General features: G+C 40.8%; 2 protein-coding genes across 3 annotated transcripts in view; one reads left to right on the top strand and one right to left on the bottom strand.

The window, feature by feature from the left end:
* The window catches only part of LOC105668201 (uncharacterized), a 71,405-nt gene that overhangs the window by 17,178 nt on the left and 38,687 nt on the right, over window positions 1-15,540 (top strand). For both annotated transcript variants that reach the window (XM_067359138.1, XM_067359136.1), the window contains exons 3-4: window positions 10,752-10,870; window positions 15,226-15,319. In XM_067359138.1, coding sequence (XP_067215239.1) covers window positions 10,752-10,870; window positions 15,226-15,319 — 213 coding nt within the window. The remainder of the gene's footprint in view (window positions 1-10,751; window positions 10,871-15,225; window positions 15,320-15,540) is intronic.
* Window positions 1-15,540, bottom strand: part of LOC105670189 (UPAR/Ly6 domain-containing protein crok) — a 123,926-nt gene that overhangs the window by 76,756 nt on the left and 31,630 nt on the right. The window contains exon 2 of the mRNA XM_067359141.1: window positions 10,738-10,857. The gene's annotated coding sequence lies outside the window, so the exon portion shown is untranslated. The remainder of the gene's footprint in view (window positions 1-10,737; window positions 10,858-15,540) is intronic.

Here is a 15,540-nt window from a genome sequence, read left to right as displayed (position 1 = left end):
GCGACAACGTGTGTGTGTGTGTGTATGTGTGTGTGTGTAAACCTGGTGTATATCATCATTCCGTGGAAGTTCATAAACTATTGAGAGTTCAGACTATGCATAGATATAATTTTCTCGGACGACATAAATCGTTTAAAATTAATTCGTCACTATTCAGATATCTTGTTAAAATGTTTCAATACTCACACAAATCACACAAGAACAATTTTAATTGTTTGTTTTATCTATCAGAAATTATTAGAATTATTATGAAAATAAATTAAACTGTTGAATGAATGGTACGAAAAATCCGAGATTCTTATTTTTGCATTTTAAGAGATCGCTCAGATTACTTAGCTCCCAATTATTCCCAGATTTAAAAGGGAAATAATGAAGTTTTATTTGATTCGCAGTTCTAATTATTCGCAGATTATAAGAGGCTACTGTTCGGTAAACTGGTTTTTAATTACATGCAAAAGTAACGGGAACGAACATTATGAATGGGCAGAGCTGAGAGTAACGGCAAAGAGCCGCATTAATATCAGTGCGGTTCAATTAACGGAGACTTCTACAAAGCGTTTCATTAATGAAACGCTATTGTCGATTCCATAGCGCGCGCTAGCCGTATCTCTGTTGCATTCGCGATAAGCACTAGGCGAGGGTAAATTCAGCCGGCGCAAATGAGCGCCTGGGAAACGGTAATTTCTCAAGGTAAATGGGATACTTGGTGGGGGAGTCCGGAAAAGAGAATGGGAAGCAAGGCAGGGTGGTGGCAACGGGATTGATTGAAATCGATGCCATGGAAATCTTCGGATTTCTGTCAGGAAGCCACTTTCGATTGAGCGAAAGGGAGAGAGAGATGGGGGAGAACAAGAGGGAGAGAGATAGAGAGAGAGAGAGAGAGAGAGAGAGGGAATTACTCGAAAGTAGCTTGCCGGCATGTCTATAGTCCGTAGAGTGCATTAAATCGAGGGAGACCGATTTGGAAAGCCGATAAAGCGTACTCCAGCGGGATGCGGGCTGCGTTTCCCTTGTCATTTCACCGATAAGCTAGCAACGAGAAGTTAATTTAGAGTCAGCGATTTCGCCGCTGTGGAAGATTAGCGCGCTTGATATCGGTCTGTTTCAGCGTCCCTCAAATTTTCTTCATTTTTCCGAATTTCGAGGTGCATTAAGCAATATGACGAGTTTTTATAAATTTAAAAATCGCTGAATATATGCGCTGTGGAAATAAAATGTAATTTTTTAACATTTCCAAAATTGCGACCATTTTTTACGATGACATACATATATCTTATTCTCCAAGATAAACTAACGATATTTTTCACAAACACTCACACCTGCCGTGCATTTCCTGTTTGCGTAGAGTGTTTAATTAGGTGCCACACTAAGATACGGGTGTAAGATACGCGGTCTGGATCGACGTAGCGCGATTTCTCGGATTTCTGCGGAAAGCCGGATTTAATCTTGATATATATTTATCGGCCGCGCGTCGCTCGCCCGCACCGTGTCGTTCCGCTGGCCTTTTTCCCGAACGGGGCTAACCCGGAAAATTCCCTCGGCACTTTGTCTTCGAGGCGCGAGTCACCTGCCTGCACGGGAAAAAGAACAAAACGAAACGGCCGATAAAACCCCGAAGAGCGCGCCGGATAACACCGAAGCAGCGTAATCCGCATTGAGACGGCCATAAGATACACGGAAATGTGAGTATAGTCTCTTGTAAAAAGCTCTCTCTTTTTTTTTTATGCATCGATCGACTATCCGTTTATTCTTTCCTCAGAATTAATTTATTACCGTCGATTTATTGACCGATCATAATTTAGCATCACGTTTCTATATTTATTAGCAGTTCGACTAGCATCAATACTTTTTCAAACTGAGCAAAAGAAGATATTTCAGAATTTTTATGTAAAAAATAATAATTTAACGAAAAATATCTCGTAAATTTTTTAGAATTTTTCTTCAAAATGTATAACTTACAATTTGTATAGAATTCACCAGAGAAGCTGGCGTGATATCTTTTATTAACTCGCATATTTCTGGCGCGATCTTAACCATCCAAGTTCGTAAATTCATTTACAACGGATACATAAAGCGGCACGTAGTATACCGAAGTTTCTATTGTTGTTTCGCACTTTGGTTAATTTCTTAGTAAGACTCGAATCACAATGTCGCCAAGTAGATGCGTGTTCCAGAGAAGCTCGGTACAGGTGGTAGGGCTTAGTTGGCGCAGGTGGAATATCATATTCGCCTTTGTCGGCAGCGCACTGACGTTATTTGCATGCATTCGACATCGTCGCCGGCCCGGCACGTCCGCGCCGAAACTTGCCGGAGTCGTCGTCGCATGATCTCGCTAAGTGACGCGACGATCTTCGCATGTCTATCGCGACGTGCTCACACAGACGAGCGTAATTCGAACCGCTGACACACACCTCTGAACTGCAAACTCAACTCGACATTGGTAATCATGATTGCGTGGTGTTTCTCTCACTCTCTCTTGATTACATCTTGCGGATTATTCCGTTCTCCGGAGACAGCATACCTCGACAAATGGACCTCTCGCTCTCGATCTGGTTGCATTTGCGCTGGCTTTGCGTAATATTGATGGACGCGATTGATCGAAGCTGACGAAAGGTATCAAAGGATTAGTTGGCTGGATCTCCTCTTTGAGGCTGAAGCTAATATTGGCATCCGTAATTACTATATACATTCGTGTACTATAATTACAGAGCTCGATTCAATGTAATATTTGCTTTTTTTACAAATTTCAGAAAATTAGATTCACTTTTTTATATTAAAAAGCAAAGCTTGTAATTTATTATAAATTTCATCAATCTCTGAGATCGCGCTACGTGGATTTCAAGATTCCTCGATTTTACACTCGTCTACTTGATGTATTAATCACGCTAAAAATATTAATTTATATTTTATTACACGTCATTGCTGAATTGTTGCAAAGACAAAATTTCTATGATTCACCAATGTATATTTCTAATCGATAATGCCTCTCATCTGCACACTTTGCATGCTTCGTCAACGTCACGGTTGTTTGTAACATCTAGAAGGGGAACATCTATCGTTTGCGTCGAATTACGAGGCGGGCGAATCACGGCAAGTGCGATATCAGATGTCCTATGGATGCTTGGACACCGCACGGACGATATATTGATGCGGGTTTCACCGGTCTCTGTATTCACGATGTAGTCGCGATTCGAGATTCGTCGACCGCATTCACATGGGGGTTTTAGAGGAGCGCTGAGGATTTCCCGATTCACTTTCTCGTCGTACGATCCATCAATCTTTGCACTTCAATCCGACTTCAAATGTACACTTTTAATTACGTAAAATTGTAACGCCGGGAGAAGTTCTTTTACAAAATATCTAACTACTTTATTTAAAAATTAAAAAAGATAATTAAAAAAGATATAAGAATAAGAGTAATTAAAAAAGATAAAAATATATTAATTCCTTTTTTTTTAAATTCTTTTTCAATTTTCTTAATCGATTAATTTTGTTAAGCTCGATTAAATGCTTTAATCAATAATAGTAAAATGCACCGTTCACCGATAAAAAAATGTCGATGCAAATTTAATTCTTTTCAAGTCCACTTGTATGTATTGCAGTGATAGTTATTTAGATACTTTGCAATATATAGGTATATAGAATTAAGTAAGTGTGATATGGTTACCCTGGGCGTTATCGATAATGGTGCTGAGTGGTGCTATAATAACTGAAATGAATAAATGATATCGCGTGTGCATGGCATACGTAATAACTACCTAATACACGACGCTGAATTTCGACGAGAGCGCGGAAATAGGTTGAACAAATTTAGCGACGCGCACAGCGATGCATATATGGCAGTGTAACGAACCGAGTAATTGCGTTAATACGTTAATCGTGCCCCCTAATTAATGGGACTCGATGCAAAAGCGACATGTCGTTTGCAAAATATACACTATTCTCCGTTGTGGATTAAACAATTGGAATCACTGCGAAATTATCATAATTCGTCGACATCAAAACAGTTTTGCCTAATAATAGAAATAAATAAATACCATTAAAGGATTGAAGCAATTGTGCAAAAGCCATTTAATATTCCGCAACATATTTATTTTGCGGAATATCGATGGATGTCTGTTATATTTGAAAAACCGAACTAATAAATAAATAAAATGCACGATATTCGCGACTTGCTTACTCTGGTTTGATTTCCGCGCACAATGCAAAAAGATGTCAAGTGTTCGCAATGCAATGTGATTAATATAATTGGATCAACTCGTAGGAAGGTCGTAAATGTACGTCTTTACGTGTGACTGATTTCTCCCGACAGCTTACCGGGTTAATCATTAGGCTCCAGCTTCTCGGGCGACTTGATGCAGATGTACGAGCAGTAGCGCGCACCGCGCTCGCAATTCGCTAATCCCAGACGGAATTTAGGTGGCCGGCGTAATTCGCCTAGTCACGGAGAAAGCTGTCCGATACTTCATTCTGACAAGCAGATGGACCGAATCGGCGCCACGGCGCGTCGCATCGCGATACATCGAACAACGATGCCATTCCGTCGAATCGCTCCTCGAAGGACAATGACGTTTATCGTCAGCTCATCGATTTTATGTCCACAGTCCATTACCCCGGGACTGAACACGAGATCACTGTGCGTTCACTCTCTTGATAACTGCGGACAATCGGCGCAAACTTCTTGCCCGCTAATTTATATTCTCCACTGCTCGGCAATCAACGTTATCGAGAAATAAAAATGTAATCAAGCTTCGCTCACGATAACAAATATCAATCAGCTCAAGCGACGCGTTGTCAATGTTATCAAATTTCGCAATATAATTTTCTTCCAACGGAGGTGAACCGCGATTTCAAGCTGTTCGCGAATCGATCGCGGTAATTTCGATTTGAGAGACGCTGCCGCAAAGAAATGCCTGTACAGCTATTGTCGCGAGCGGAGGGATGTCGCAGCGTGGCGGACGCGGGACGGGATTATGGCGGGGCAATGGACCGGACTACCGGATTATCGGGTAAACCGGCATCCCCTATGCGCAACGCGCGGCCAACACGGTCGCACGACTGGCGAAACGCAGGCTATCGTTCACGGCGATACCCTCGCCTCGCTTGCGAACTGTAGCCACGCTTCAGCGGTTACGCCGCCGCTTGTGCGTTCGAACCGGATTTTCCAAAATTAAGGCGGGCACGATACGATGGCAGTGAACCATGCGCGATAAAGCTGCCGTTGGCTGCATTCGCGCGATACCTTTGACACTTGATAGCTCTAGCACAAATTGATATTAGGTCGACAATATCTAGTGCCAATAATGGACATCGTGTCGACAATATCTAGTACGCACCAATAATGGAACTGCCAAGCTTTTGTATTAACCGGGTTGTTTTACAAATACATTGCCCGAGAAAATATGACATTAATAACATGATAAATATATTAATAATTGGAACATATGCGTTTAAGTATATTCAACAATAAACAAGAGAAAAGAAATGAAGTGGAATAAATTGTTAATTGGAATATCAAATTTTGAGATTTTTCTTCATTCAAAGTTCATTTATAACTTAACAATATGTTAAAATGTTCCTCTCTTGTCCTTAAACAAAATTTTACGTTGAACAAAACATTGCATTTTACTGCAGTTTAATTATTATTAATTTATTAATTTATTACGCCTCTTCTCCTGAAGCTGCTCTTAATTTCGTCGCCAACAAAGCTCGTTTGTTCGATAATGGAACTCCAAATATGACCTGATTGCGTCAAATATTTTATCAATTGCTCGCGCGGTGCACGCGTTATTTCTTCAGGAAATTTATAAACAGCGCGGAAAATCAATCGTGCAAAATTCTAATGAGCGTTAATAACGTTTCCGACTCGGTGTAATTAAGCGTGCTTTGCGACACGCGGAAGTGGAACAAGGAAATAGATGACGGGTGCGACTGTTCGTGGAGAGGAAGGAGCCGTTACGAAATTCCGTTGCTCGCGGTAATTTCAGTGGGGGGTAAATTACCAAAGAGAGAAACCGAGATGGGAAGAGAGAGAGAGAGAGAAAAAGTGGCGGAGAGAAAACGAGAGAGGAAGTCGTTCGTGGTGACGACGGCAGTCACGCGTGAGATCCACTTATTCAATCAACAATATTCAGGTCGGTGTAAACGCGAGTGGCGGCGATTCGCGCGGCGTGCAATGTCGAAGACGATTGTCGGCACTCCGTTTCCTCGTTTATCGCGACAAATGCGACGACAATCGCGCAACCGCGGACCCGCGAAAACGAGATTAATCAAACGATTCGAGTGCAACAGCGGTCTAACCCACTTTTTCGACGACTCGGCAGAATTAATCTTAGAACTGAGAAAATTAAATTTGTAGAACTTAATTTTCTCAACTTTAATTGCAGGAACATCGGGGAATTGCGACGTCTTGCGCGCGAAAGAGTTCTTGATATCCGGGATGCCGGGTTCGAGTGGCTAAATTTAATATCAGACCGACTTATTATATCTCGGTGCCATTACTAATTAATTTTCTTTCGCTAATTAAGTCAAATTTATTCTTCGCTTCATCTCACGCGTTAAACGCAATTATTATGCGACAGTTATCCTTGCGATGAAAATGGTGGGGACAGGAAGAAAAAAATTTCTCTTTTTCGCGGCGAAACTATAACCACGACGGCCAATTGGAACCGTTAATGGACAAATTGACTACCTCCGGGCGTTTCGGTGTTTAAACGCCGATAAATTTGCATGTTCGACAGGAAAGGGCAGCCATTACACAAGCCCGTGACTGCTTTCTGACCGTTTCCGAGCCGCGAGAATTGGTCCAATTTGTTCGATTGTCCTTCCGCAGAAGAGAAAGGGAGAATCGCAAGCATGGTTAACATGTTCCCGTAATCGCGACACCTGATAATACACGAAGCGTTACTATTGTGTCTTAAACGCGAATTAACGAGTATTGTACGAAATAAAATTTCCGTTCTCTTTTTTTCTAATGCAAATATAATATTTCGCGTTTATTAACTTATCTGGAAAAAGAATTTCTAAACAGCCTTGCAATTGTGAAGCTAAACACGTGCGTCGCGCTGAAACTACAAAATACACACAGGCGAAAATTACAGAAGCAGGGCGGAAAAAAGGGGACCGGAAAGAAAAATAGACGGGAGAGAAGTGTGCGGAAAGTTCCGACCAAAATTTCGCCCTGTGTCCTTTCGGCTGTTTGTATTCCGATCTTATCCGCAGCCCTTAGCCAGCCGCGTGGTCGCTTCTTTTTATTATACTTCGTACGGTCGTTTGCTTTTATTTTACTTTACTCTGCCGTCCGTACGATTCGCCCGCGCTCGAGCGAATTGAAAGCGGAAATTGCGAGATTTGCGCGTGATCCTTGCTTATTAAAAGTAGCGAAAAGGCGGATATTGACGCGTTAAAGCCCGATTCAATACTCTCCGAGGCAATACACGTAATTGCTGCCTCGAAACATTTTCAGTCAAAGTTGGAACCGAGCTGAGCTCTAATCAGTTTCCGGTCGATACCTCGATATATCTGTCTCGGGAGGAGCCTGAAGTAATCTACGTTGACTCTGCGCTTTTTGTAGCTCTCCGGGGCTTTCAATTACTATTTAACTACTTTAAAAAGTTTTCTCCGCGAGATAAATTATGAGCCGCTTACGTCGAAAGCGGGTCGCGTCAATTCGCAAGCGTACTGTAATATTTGCATGTTAATAATGACAATGTATTTGCATGTTAATAATGACGATGAGTGAAATATCAACGAATGAATATATTTGAGCGGAATAAAATAATTGTATGTAAAATAGCAAAATTATACATACAGCGGACTGTAATACGTTATAGAACAAAAGACCGCGTTGTAACGATCGGGGCAAACCGTAAGCATCATAATATGGGAATCAGTTCCGCGAGCGCTATATAATACCGCAGTATAAAATACTAAATAATACAAATTCCGCTGACTGGATTGGAAAAGCGAACGGCGCTACTTCATAATGCGACTCGATGATTCGCGAAACATTATTAAAGGCCAGCAGACTTGGCTGTGGTACACGTTCGATTAGTAACTGCGGTATTGATAGAGAGAAAAAGGGGGGGGGGAGAAAGAGAGAGAGAGAGAGAGAGAGAGGGAACAGTAGAATCGACACCGCGAAACGCGAATGTAATCATGCGAGTTTGATCGGCAAGCGAGCGAACGTACGCGCCGGTTCGACGAAGATCGCGAATTGCATTTCCAGCTTTATACATACTTTATGGCCGCGGGATAGATTTTCCGCGTTGCAGAGCCGTGTTCGATTACGTTGTGCGATCGCGCTATAGCGTACAATATTATGTAAAACTAAATTAAACTACAAATAGTTTGGAAAATGACCGGCAATATGAAACGATGAATTTTTAATATATTAATGCCTATGAAACACCAATACGATGTATTGTATGCATTACGGTCATTTATTTAAGCCGAGCTAGAAATTAAAATGCATATTTTTTCAGCTGGCAATTACACGGATAAAACAATTACGGGGTTTCATTTAGTTAACCAAGAAATTTTTTAAACCGAGTTACATTATACACATATAGAGACCTGGATCAATAAAAAAAAAAAAAAAAATTACAGCATTTTATGCTGTTAAAACCCATGTGCATTAAAATTTATTTAAGTTAAGTCAGTCGAGAAAAAAAATCTAAAAAGAAGCCACGCATACTTCTGAAATAGTGCGGCGAAAACTAATTTAACGAGTGAAATTTAATGTATCGAAAAATACTAGGAAAATTAAATCATTCGTGCATAACGTTGTCCTAGATCGGCGAATTCGATGATAAAAGTCTAATATAGGTCCGAGCATCGTCGAACACAATTCGCGCGCGATTGACTATTATTGGAAACGAGAATGAAAATAAAAAAAGGCAGAAAAAAAGAACAGAAAGGACATTAATCGCGAATTTGTTGCGTCACTCTCGACTCGTACCGAAATGAAGAACGGAGGGGCGAGGTGAAGGTTTCGTCTGGATCTCGATATTCCCGTTTACGTGGCTGGAATGCAATTCCGCAGGATCCGATAAAATCGCGCTTCCCTCCCCTCCTCATTGCCTCGGGGGGTAAATTGTCCTCGCCGACTGTTCCACTGTTCCGCAACGGCGAATCAAGAAGTTTTGGCAACGAGCTATCTTGCGGTAACACACACACACACGAGAGAGAGAGAGAGAGAGAGAGAGAGAGAGAGAGAGAGAGAGAGAAAGATAGATAGATAAAGATTCGAGAGCAGTCCTTCGAATCCTTCTTCTCAACTCCACCGTGTGTTTCTCTTTTCGCATCTCACTCATAACTCGGGGGGAGGGGAAGAAAGCGCATTCCTGCTGACGGATGAAAATTTACGACGTATCGTAATTTCGACGGAAATGCACGGTTATCGCGAAATATCTGGGGTGCCGGCGAAACCGTTGCCAAGAGAGCTTTACAGACGTTGAAATAGTAATGAAGAAGGGAAATGGTTTATGTTGATAAAGCGAAATATTTGCTTCGGTACGTAATATTGTTGGACTTGTAACAGAATAGCGGAATTTCGCGTCATTTTCGCGAATAATATTTGTTTTATGAATTATCTATAAAGAGCTGTTTGGAATAACTATGTTATTTTTAAACATTTTTTGCAAACCGCGCCGTTATTAAATCGGCGGACGATGAAAATGTCATGCAATATTTATAGTCCCCACGCATTTCGGTTGTATAATCAATTTTCAATTCTTTTTGCTTAAACGCAAAAATGATAAAATATAAAAATAAAAAAATTGATTGTTATGGACGAATATTAATCGGCGAGCAAATAGACCCATTTATAGCTGCAAAATAACTTTTACTCGCGTATTTGATTTTTTTTTTTTAGATTAAAATATCTCGCGCAATCGATAAAATCGATAAGGCCTGGGAGAGATTGACAATTGTGTCGATGTAAAACCGGACAAGCAAAATTTCTCGCAACCCATCCGTTGCGTTTCCGCTGTCAAACTGTCAAGCGAGAGAAGAACAACAACGATCTTGCACGGTTCCCGTGAGAGATGTGTACCGATTAAAGAGCAATTTATCCACGTTCGCGGTATAGAAAATCCTCGGGATGACGGATGTCTGCATCGCGTGCTAGGGATCCGCACAGGCGAGGGAGAAAGATACGCCTTCTCCTTCTTCGGCGCTCGGCGCGGTTTCAATATTTCGGTCACATAGTTGAGGTTTGGAAAAGCCACACGAAGGGCAGAAACCAGACTGCCGGTGGGAGGGGCGGGGGGAAGGGCAAAGGGTAGAGAAGGTCGAGAGTTTTTCTTTTTTTTCGCAGAGGATACGAAGAGAAGGCGTCCTCCTTCTTTCACGAGGGATCTCGCTCCAACAAATCTTCCCGGGAAACCTCGAACTCGTCGAAGGCGCGGAAAAGTCTCAACGAAGCCTTTTTCCGATCCCATCTACTTTTCTTGAGAATGCTATAGCCTTCCTAGCGAGCTTGCTATCAATTCTATGTTCTACGTTCTATTATCCTACATTGAAACAAAAGCTGCTTTGTTGAGTAAATATGTTCAACCGAAAGTACGGTCGATACGGACGAACATCATAATTTATTCATTAAACTTGATATATATATATATTTTTTTTTTAACAAGAGTGATATCGCCAATTTTGTTCAATCGTAGGACTTTTTTTTTCTCAGCGTAATATCACGCACGCATTCTAAAAGGATGAGATATTCAACAAACGACTCACCGTTTATGTCGCAGGTCCTTCTGTTCCCCGAAGAAGGCTGGGCGAGAAGCGCGAGTAGTTCCTACTGGACCCTAACGCCGTTCTGGTGGAGTCGCAGTCGGTGCAAAGTCGTCGAAGTCGCTGGTACAAGAAGGTAAACGAAAAATTTGTTAGAAGAATTGCAAGTGTATCGCAAGATTGAATTTTGATTATTAAAAAAGCAAGAATATCTGCATCCAACAAATCTTGTGTTCCACTCATTCCTGCTCATTTGTTATAATAATACGCCTCAATCATTATTTCTCATCAAGTCACTTAGATCCCCGATAATTATGTAATATTCGTGCGATACTCGCGCTTACAACGTGCCCTAAATCCCGGCGATCCGAAATGCGCATCGCGTTATATTTCCCGTCGAGATAACGAGCTCGAAAACACAGCGTATAAAGTGGATAGAGGCGAGCCGATAGCGAACGGAGACGGAATACCGTATAACGGGGTTGGGGGTGGGCTCTCCTTTCGACGGTCGTATCACTTCGGGAAACTGGGTCTCGTCTAACTTTCCGACGTCCATAGATTTCGGCGCCGTTAAGGTCGCCGGTCGGCGGTTGGGCCGATAAGAAGCTCACAATTTATAGCCATCCGTTCGATCGCGCGTGTGCGCGCGCGTGTGCACGAGAAAAGGCGCCCCCATTGTCTTCCTCCGAATGTTGAGAGTCATGATAAATCGCGAAGAGGTGGAGACGAGCCGGCGAGCAGGCCGCGCGATAAAATCGCGCATTTTACGACGCCCGGTCAACAAACGGTTTACTCCTGCGGGAATCGTCCTGCATTCTTCTCTCTCGCGAAAAAGTGCTGCAGAAACATTACATTAGGATTTTGCCTCCATTTTCACTTTAATTTGATATATTTACTAATTAACACATATGCATTAAGAACAAAATAAAGAAGATACTCGTCTAAATATCTTCTTTCTAAAAATATTTTTCGTGATGATGTAACAATGATAATTTAATATTGCATAAATTCTGGTAAATGATAATTATCATGCGAAAGAACATTTATAAGTTCTCTGAAGTTTGATTATTTTTTTTTCAAGATAAAATATCGAGAGATTTCGGGGGCTCCATCATAACCATGCAAGTCACATGGCGATTAATATATGGTCAGAATTGGCCCTGGGGCATCCTTAACGCGGCGCACTGGGCATAGACGTCTCCGCAGGATCGAACGGAGTTTGCGAAGGCAAGCCGAACTTGCCTAAATATCCCTCGGCTGCTGCGGAGTGCCTGTATTCTCATCTTCCTAGCTGCGAGGAACCGACTGCCATCTTAGCAAACACGCGGTTCTTGGCAGTACAAATCAATTCCCACGCTCCAATCTATGGACATGTGTACAATTCGTGTTATCTTGACGACGATACCAAATGCAAACGATATTACTCCCTGGCCGTATCCTTTGACGGATTGCTGAGTTTACTCTCGACTCAGTTCGGTTCTCGAAAATCGAGAACACTCGACGTTCTATTCCGGTCTCCGTTTTTGGTCAACAAAAATCTACACGATTGAAACACGCAGACAGCTATATCGAAATCAACGGAAATCAAGAAAATTTCGAAGATCTTCAAAGAAATTATAAAAATTCTTTTTTTTTAAATATTAATAAATATACGAACATATAAATCTTAATCTTTTTAGACACTCTGTACGCTCATACACACAAATATTTCTTTTTGATTCAAAATAATTGATTATATAAAAATGATTGTATAAAAATTCATTTCATCTGATTTTCTATCGTTGCTTGATCGACAGCAGCTCCGATAGTTATATCTAAGTCGAATTTCAAAGATTATTATTTCCAAATTCCGATCGTTGCTGGGTCGACAAAACAATCTTTACGGTTCAGATACCGATAGTCATATTGTAGTCGGATCTCGAAGATCGTTACTCTATTCTGATCGCTGCTTGGTCAACAAAAGTTTGCCAATCTCATGCCCGAACATTGGGATAGTTACACCAAAGTCGATTCGATTCTCGAAGATACTTTATACCGATCTCCGTCGTAGCTCGGCCAACAAAAGCTTTTACGACGAGTTGAAATGCGGCGACAGCTTGACCGGTCAGTTCGCTGAGAATATCTCGCACATTTATCTTCATCGGAGCTTCCACCTTCCGTTCGGCACAGTCAACTGCAACTAAATTCAAACCAATCGGAGATATTTGACAAATATGTCGCAGTGGGCTCGTTAATTTATTACGTATAATGAATTATATACATGTTCGAAAAATAACTAATATCTCGAAGATATCGATGCAACAATTATTATTATGCATTAATAATCGCCGTAATTATTGTCGCTAACTGAAATTTGTGACGTGGCTGATTGGCTTCTATCTCTCATTCGGTCTATTTTTTCTTCGAAATAATAAATAATACTTATTTCAAAGTATTCTTATTACAAATTTTTTATAACGTCAGTTTACTTTTTTCTCTGTTAGCTGCTAGACGCTTATTATATAATTATTCGATATTTCACGTAAGCTTGTCAATTCACCGTGATTCACGTTGCTAATTAACGTTCTCGCTCGGCTCATTTTTCCATTCAATCGATAGACGCTTGTTATAGATATTCCATTTTTCTCAAAGCAGTATTTCTTCCCAAGTATTACATATATATTAAGGGCATTCGATACTCTGTGCATGACTGTCAATATCATCGTGCATCGCCATAACTGAGAGGTCGAGAATCGAGAAACGTGCTCGAAACGTGCCTACGTGTCGCAAGCATCCACGTAGTCGAACTGTATGCTACGCCCGTATAAATGCCAGCAAGTGACGTTTAGCAAGTATCTTTCTCCTGCGGTTCGGATTTCCCTTTGCGCGCCCCTTCTTGACAGAGGGGAGCTGGAGAAGTCAAAGCAACCGGCGCGGCGGATTTCGAACCGAGTGTTGGATCCCGCCGTCGCTCACTTCAATAGAGGCCGTTTAAACTTTTAATGATCGTCGCCGGTTCTCGAGCGACATCTCCGCCGGAATAAGCCCCTCGAGTCGACCGTGCGGGTGTTGGTGAATTCTGCTTTCTCTCCTTCTCTTTTCCACTCTTTTTCTTTCTTTATGCAAGGAAATTTTCTCTCTCCCTTTCTCTTCAAACGCCTTCAGATTCACAAATAGCTCTTTTAACTTGACGACTATTTTTCTTTTTCTTATCTGATTCAAGTGTATATATAAATATACATACTTATTTAAATCAGAGTTAAAAGAAGTGGCTTTTCAATCGAGATATACATACTTTTTATAGCTTAAATTCTTCTAAATCTTTTAGAAACTTTTATATAAAAAGTTATTCATGTGCCAAATAAAATTTAAAAAATATTATTTCTAAATTTTTAAACGAAGTAAGAAGAAATATCTAATTTATTTTGATAATTTATTTTCCCACAAATAAATGCAAATAAAAGAAACAGAATTGATTTCATTAATATTATTAATCAGTTTAAGAGTGTAATTATATTGTGTCTTTTTATTAAAATAACTAAAATTGTTATAAAATGATTTCTTGATAGAAATTTCACGAAAAATTTTGTGAGAAGTACTACACTACTAGAGTATGAAATATACTTTATTGTACTCTTCCCTTTCCTCTTTATCATTATAGGGGCACCCCAATAAGAACATCCCCCGTCCTTAGTCGAGCGGAATTTCCTCTCAATGCCTCTATTCTCTCGCTCTACGATCTCTCCCTCGTTTATCGCTTCGATGAAGATCACAGTATAATCTAAAGACGCGCCACACACATACACACAGTATAATCTAAGGACGCGCCACACGCACACACACATAGCTAAAGACCATCGCCAATTAATTCAACAATGCCACCCTCAAGATGGCACTCAAATGTCTTCAACGGACATCCAAAGTTCGATCAACATCAAAAGTCTTTCCCGTTCGATTTTAATTGACGGAAACAATCATTTCCTTCGCGATTATGCATAATAATTGCGGGGGCGGAATATATTAAGGCACAAAGTATATGCACGAAAAAACTCGGAGACGATAAATTTGAGAAGAGTGAAACAGAAAATACCAAATAACCCTCGGTCATTTTCGCGTCACAAAAGCGACGTAATATAAACAGCTTTCGCGAACTTTTACAAGAGGATAGCAACCGATAGAATCGCTTCCTTACAAGCGCTTTTTGTTCGCATACACAATGCTTCGCCACCCTCGCTAAGTACAGCTCGGGATGAAGGGTAAGAATATCGAGGGACTGCTTCGGAACGATATCCATCTCGAGGGTTTCGTCGAAGATGCGAAAGCGAGTGAGCTAAACATGACGAATTGATAGTTCTTCCCCTCATACTCGACGTATTGGAATCAATCGTCCTTTTTCGTGACTATAAACTTTTTCTCACTTCGAATTGATCATTCCGTAACGAAAGTGTCGTATCGTAAACTTGTAAACTGTCATAGGATTTTAATTCGCAATTGTGGTTGTGATTGTCGCAGGTACAGTACTCAGGCAAAGATGGTTGACACGGGAACAGGCACGCTTTATATCATCGGCTCGTTTAAGAGGATGACGACCGATCCTGACTTCAAGGTACTGAATTGTGTAATTTGATTGATAAAAACTATCTCAACTCTAAGCTTATTCTTACCTGCAATTTTTAACTTAATTTTTTTATTCCTAATTTATTGGTCAAAAAATTATCTTATCTTAAAAAATGTACCACTATTTAACTCGTTGCTCATGAAATTTCGAATAATGCAAAGGATAACAAATTGTACAAGTTCTTTTGTGATAACATGCGCGAACATGGG

This window comes from Linepithema humile, chromosome 7 (assembly GCF_040581485.1).
Source record: "Linepithema humile isolate Giens D197 chromosome 7, Lhum_UNIL_v1.0, whole genome shotgun sequence".
NCBI classification, from domain to species: domain Eukaryota; kingdom Metazoa; phylum Arthropoda; class Insecta; order Hymenoptera; family Formicidae; genus Linepithema; species Linepithema humile.
The sequence above is the reverse complement of the archived record's forward strand: the minus strand, read 5'-3'. Positions and strand labels throughout refer to the sequence as shown.